The 6,441-nt window shown below is 41.7% G+C and overlaps 1 protein-coding gene across 8 annotated transcripts in view; it reads right to left on the reverse strand.

Moving 5' to 3' along the window:
- Positions 1-571: 571 nt before the first annotated feature.
- The window catches only part of LOC115198262 (multiple PDZ domain protein), a 66,378-nt gene continuing 60,508 nt past the window's right edge, over positions 572-6,441 (reverse strand). For all 8 annotated transcript variants that reach the window (XM_029760103.1, XM_029760107.1, XM_029760109.1 and 5 more), the window contains 5 exons: positions 6,131-6,253; positions 3,076-3,180; positions 2,511-2,620; positions 2,116-2,239; positions 572-1,819 (listed from right to left, as the gene is read on the reverse strand). In XM_029760103.1, the coding sequence (XP_029615963.1) occupies positions 1,673-1,819; positions 2,116-2,239; positions 2,511-2,620; positions 3,076-3,180; positions 6,131-6,253 (609 nt within the window). In that variant the 3' untranslated portion in view covers positions 572-1,672. The remainder of the gene's footprint in view (positions 1,820-2,115; positions 2,240-2,510; positions 2,621-3,075; positions 3,181-6,130; positions 6,254-6,441) is intronic.

Raw genomic sequence — 6,441 nt, forward strand, 5'->3', positions numbered from 1 at the left:
AACATCAGAATTCAATGTGATTACATTGAATCAATGTGGAAAACTGATTGGATTTGAAAAAAGTTATCAATGTAAGGGAATTTCGTCTTTTTTTTCTCCCAGCTTTTAACCTAAATCCAATGACATGGAGACATTTTTTTTTATATTTCATGTTAGATTCACATTAGTTGACAACTCAACCAAATGTAAATCAAAACTAGACGTTGAACTCCTTTAGCTATCTAAGAAAGTATCTGTTTTTATGCACTTTACAATTCTACTTAGATGTGTGGTTTTAGAAAGAAATGTATTAATCATGGGTATGGCCAGCTAATAATATATCAGATATATAATCCACAGTTGCTCCTCACATCCTCAAGAAAAAAAATAAACATGAATAAAGATTATATATTAGTCAGATATGAGGGTCTTGTGCCATGCCATGGGCCTCCAATAATAACCCCCAGCTGGCTCATTTACAAGTCTCAATAGAATTCCCATCAACTGTTAAGAAACCAGTTAGCCACACTACTGAAAAGCATATGGACTCTGTGACTGTACCCAAATAGAACACATGAAATCAATCAATAACTGGGGTTTGAAGGTCAATTTTATTAATTCAGCCTGTGAACAACTCAATACTGTGCTGGAGATACTAAGTACACATGTACGGTGGGTGACAAGAGTGTGACTGACGCCACGTTGAATAGGGGATCCATTATTGTGAAACTAGAACATGGGGTATCCAGCTAATGGTTTGAGATAGATAGGGAGCTCCAACTCCTACCAAAGAGTGACCGGGTGTACAGGCTTTTGTTCCAACCCAACACGAACACACTTGATTAGGCTAATCGTGGTCCATATTGAAGACTGTCAACAGTTGATTATGTGAAACAGCTTTGCTAGTGCTAGGTTGGAGCAAAAGCCTGCATACCCAGTAGCTCTCCAGGACCAGGGTTGGAGACCACTGAGATAGACCATAGAAGTTGGCTGGTTTCACCTTCTATCATATTATGATAAAGTATGGTCATGACAGAAAAAAAAGAGTAATACTTGAACGTTAAAATAGTGTTAAACAAGGCTTCACATCATCATATGCATTAGCAGCAGTGAATGTCTCATACACACACTCTCCTTTCCCTGACTGTGACCACGTACACACACTTACAGACTTGGTCTGTATAACTTCTGACCAAGAAACCAAAGATTTCAAACCATGTCCCTTCTGAAAAGGTGCTTTGCATCACAGACAAAACGTTACTCAAACATTATTGAAATGTTATTCAAAGAGTCTAGACTTGCTCACTGTCTCTTCGCTAGAACCACAGTGACTTCAATATAGAAGTGGACGGACAGCAGTTTACAGTAGCATAAGCCTTAAATAATGGCCCTCATTCTATAGAAATCTTTTCAAGGGCTATTAACCCTAAATATCATAACACTACAGTCCATGTCTGAGCACAGAAAACTAGAGTATAGATGATCTGAGCCACGGTGTCCAGTGAATACTTCTGTCTACCTGCAGTAGCTTCAAATAATATGGATCACAGTGTTTCTTGCTACAAAACAAGGTTAGCGCTTAGGAACATATGGTAGTGTGTGTTCACATTTCAGTATACTTGTACAGTATATCTTATTTTAGGTGTGTAATGCGTGTCTACCTCAAGGTATGATTATTTGTCTATGTGTGCATCTAGGAAAGTACAGTCAGGGTGATTGTTCCTTTGGTCCTCTTCAGGATGCCCACGGCATCCTCGTGGGTGACCCCCTCCAGACTCTGTTCGTTAACAGCCATAATCTGATCCCCCCGCTTCAGATGCCCGTCCTCTGACGCCGCCCCCTGGAGAAAACACACCCACACGCCAGGTTACCACGCTTTCAATTCCAACCGTTTTAACTATCAATTCAAAAGGAATAGATTTCATCAATCTTCAAATCACGTTTCAAAAATGTTCAAATGAGCTTGCAAGAAATATACAAATCTAGCATGATGAAGTTGTTTACCTTTAGTTTCAATGGGAGGTATTCTAATGTCAGATATGCACAAGCAAATCACCTGTAGATCTCAGGTCAGAATACTGACCTGCTTTAGTTAATTATAAAGTATGTTTAGCAAAAAGAGGAGATTTCCCCAACCTTTCCGAACACGGTTTTCACATAAATGGGCAGGTCTCCATGTGGGCTTCCGAAGCCACCAACAATGCTGAAGCCCAGTCCGTCTGGGCCTCTGTCCAGTGTGATGGTCTTATATTGAGGAGGTCTGTAGGACGTACAGAAATGTTGTCATTAGATATCTAGATATCAGAGGAGGCTGGTGGGAGGAGCCATAGGAGGACGGGCTCATTCTAATCCAGTCATTACAATGAGCCCGTCCTCCTATTGCTCCTCCCAACAGCCTCCTCTGCTTGTTATCTTCTGTTGATGTTTATCGAGCTTTGTACGGGTTTCACAGGAACGACAGTAGTGTGTGTGTGTGTGTGTGTGTGTGTGTGTGTGTGTGTGTGTGTGTGTGTGCGTGCGTGTGCACGTACCCCAGGTCGTCGTGGAAGATGCTAGTAGCAGTAAGACCTGAGACTGAGAGTCCGGTAGCTGTCTGCTCATGAAAGTGGCCGGTCACTGTGGTATCACTTCCTGCTACCACCTGTTGGGTTTTGTGGTTGCAAGATGAGTGATACATAAAAAGGTCATTTGGGTGTTTAATCGTTCAGTTCACCAGCTCAGTTATTGGCCTTTTACAGGAATTTGTCTCGCATTTTAGTAATGCTGAGATAAAGTAATCCTTCTAACCCCCCCCCCTAAAAGATTTAGATGCACTATTGTAAAGTGGTTGTTCCACTGGATATCATAAGGTGAATGCACCAATTTGTAAGTCGCTCTGGATAAGAGCGTCTGCTAAATGACTTAAATGTAATAAAGACAACATTAATCGTCAACATTTGCAGACAACATGACATAGATGACACCAACCACATCAAATAGTCAGACAACCTACAGATAATACACACTTATCATTGATGAAGTGGGCATTGTCGCTAAAAGACCAGTATAATCTTACTGTAGTTGGGAGAATGACTGAACGAGAAGTATTTCACTGACCTGAAGCCCGACGGTGCCGGTGGCGTTCTTCAGCAGGGTGACGGCCTGGCTGTGGCTCATACCCTCAGTAGCGGTCCCACAGATACTGACGATAATGTCACCGATCTGGAGGTCACAAAGAGGTCACGAGGTTCAAATCAAATCAAAATGTATCAGTCACATGCTTAGGCAAACAACATTGTGGACTAACAGGAAAAAGCTTACTTACGGACCCTTCCCAACAATGCAGAGAGAAAGACAATAGAGAAATAATCAAAAAGTAAAACACATAATATTAGGCCGTCATTGTAAATAAGAATTGTTCTTAACTGACTTGCCTAGTTAAATAAAGGTAAAATATTTTTTTCTTTGATTTAAAATATTAGACGTAGTAAGGTCATGGCCTGTGTTAACCCCATGGACAAAATGTTTGTAATATCGGTACATTTGGGTTAGAGACAGAATACTAAATCGACCACTAACCCCTACCTCCTAGGCCCTTGTAGGCGTAAACTAAGACGGGCATTGTATTGTATGCCACTTGTTGGAAGGGGTTAGCAGAAAGGAGATAGTGGTCTGTCCTGATTGAGAATAGAGACGCATTACTCCTAATCAGCCGGCTTTCAGCCAGGCATCATAAAACAATATAATCTGGTAATGAAAGTAATACTGACTTAGTAATGATACAATGAGATAACAACTGATAACATTATTTAAGGTCATATCTAATGCAAGCGAACCATATGTATCAAAACCACTGCTTTGTGTCTTGCCTGTTTTAGTTCACCCTGAAGGGATACCAATGTGATTCTTTTCCATTGAAGTGTAAAAAAAGAAACAAAAACAGCTTCTTAGCAAGGGCAATTTCTCAAGCAAGAATTTAGCAAGGATTGTATGAGAATGGTCTGAGTGGGCTTTTGAAGGGATACCAACATAGATATTCTATTCAAGACATCCACACAGGCCCTCTATTATGTTACATTTTATGGGTAGAGTTAGATATATGGTCCCAGATGGCTTATTGCTTTAGTATTGTCTGCTGCCAGTCTGTATGTGGGGGCTACAATGGTTAGTTTGTCTGTCCTCCTGCAGGAGGCCATAGGCCATCGCTTTCAGCTGTGAAGGCCCTCGAGCCTAATAGGACCAACCTACGTGATGACTTGAAACTGACTAAGGGGAGTATTTAGACTTGAGATACAATTTTCACGCAAATCCCACATTGAGGTCACTGAACGATTTATGAAAAAAGTCTGAGTTACGCACACAAATCTCAAATCTGAATAGCCCACCGCCCCAAATGAACCAGCTACAAGTGAAGGGGTAATACACTTAGTTGTAAATATTCTAGAAGTTGACTTAATACTGATGTTTGCATTTGTGGCTTTGGAGAATTTGTATGACCAACATGTCGACATGTTGAAGCTCCTGATTCCATGTGATCTGCGGAGTCTGACTTTCTATGAGGGTTCTAGAACTCAACCAACAACATAGCCTACATAGGCCTATCCTGTTTATAATCTTAAGGATCCACCCCTTTTTTCACAATTTTCGCCTAAAATGACATGCCCAAATCTAACTGCCTGTAGCTCAGGACCTGAAGCAAGGATATGCATATTCTTGATACTATTCGAAAGGAAACACTTTGAAGTTTGTGGAAATGTGAAATTAATGTAGGAGAATATAACACATTAGATCTGGTAAAAGATAATACAAAGAAAACACCAACCGTTTTTTAAATTTTTTTTGTACCATCATCTTTGAAATGAAAGAGAAAGGCCATAATGTATTATTCCAGCTTAGGCGCAATTTAGATTTTGTCCACTCGATGGCAGCAGTGTATTAGCAACATTTTGGACTGATTCAATGAACCATTTTATTTCTGTTCAACATTTTGTTCAACAAGACTGCCCAAATGTGCCTAATTGGAATATTAATAACTATTCAAGTTCATAACTGTGCACTCTCCTCAAACAATAGCATGGTATTCTTTCACTGTAATAGCTACTGTAAATTGGACAGTGTAGTTAGATGTCACATCTGCTCCTGCAACGCCCTCTACTGCTCATCCTGTGTCTCCTTGACCTGCTGCCACTCCCCCAGTACTCTCTCCCTCTCTCTCTGTTTGTGTGTGATTGTGTGGGCGGAGACAGGTGTGCTGGAATCAGAGCTGATCCCCACCAGCTGCAACCTGTTACATAATCAAGACCTCTGCAGATACTCAGCCATGCCATTTCCACACTGCCAGATTTTAATCTCTGCTCAGTCAGTCTACGTTTCTAGCCGTTTGTTACTATTCAGATCCTGTTGTGCCTGTTTTCCTTGCCTGATGCTGTTTTCCTCTCCGCTACAGTTCTGCCCGCTCTGACTCTGGTCCCTGTCTCCAGTCCCACGTCTCGTCATCCTGCTAATCTGTCCTGGATTCCCCACTCTACTACTCCCTTAGATTCCCCTCCGGACCTGCTTACCCCGTCCCAACACCTCTCGCTCCAGCCTCAGCCTCCGCACCTGGTTTCCAGCAACCCGCCTGAGCTTCCCCTGACCTGCACTCCCATCTTCCCCCTGTTTCAATAAATACCTTGATTACTTCATCCCAGTCTCCTCGTCTGAGTCTGCTCTTGGGTTCCCCTGTTCCACTCCGCGTAACAATAGATTTACAAGAATTTAAGATTTCTGCCAACATCAGATATGTCTATGTCCTGGGAAATGTTCTTGTTTCTTACAACCTCATGCTAATCGCATTAGCCTACATTAGCTCAACCGTCCCGTGGATGGGACACCGATCCCGAAGAAGTGAATAACTATTGAAGTTCATAACTGTGCACTCTCCTCAAACAATAGCATGGTATTATTTCACTGTAATAGCTACTGTAAATTGGACAGTGCAGTTAGATTAACAAGAATTTAAGCCTTCTGCCAATATCAGATATGTCTATGTCCTCGGAAATGTTCTTGTTACTTACAACCTCATGCTAATCGCATTAGCGCACATTAGCTCAACCGTCCCGTGGGTGGGACACCGATCTGTAGAGATCCTTATTAATAACAGGACCCTACAGCTGCTGCTGTACCAACCCACCTTGAGTTTGTGTGTCTGGACAACGAGGCTAGTAGGGTTCATCATGGCGATGAAGATGGGCACATCACCCAGGGGACTGCCCACTCCACCCGCAATACTGATGCCCAAGGAATCAGTGGGACCCTATGAGGAAAGACAACCAATTACACAAAGTACTTCAAAATCCCTAGAATCACAAGGTGTAGTAAGTTACCCCACTAAAGACAAATAAAACACATATAGGAACAGCAGCAGTGAAAAACCAGTACAATCCGTATGCTGCATCTATCTTAATACAAGGACAAGCTAAAAACTGTTTTGTTTTTCCAAAT

Source organism: Salmo trutta, chromosome 8, assembly GCF_901001165.1.
Source record: "Salmo trutta chromosome 8, fSalTru1.1, whole genome shotgun sequence".
NCBI classification, from domain to species: domain Eukaryota; kingdom Metazoa; phylum Chordata; class Actinopteri; order Salmoniformes; family Salmonidae; genus Salmo; species Salmo trutta.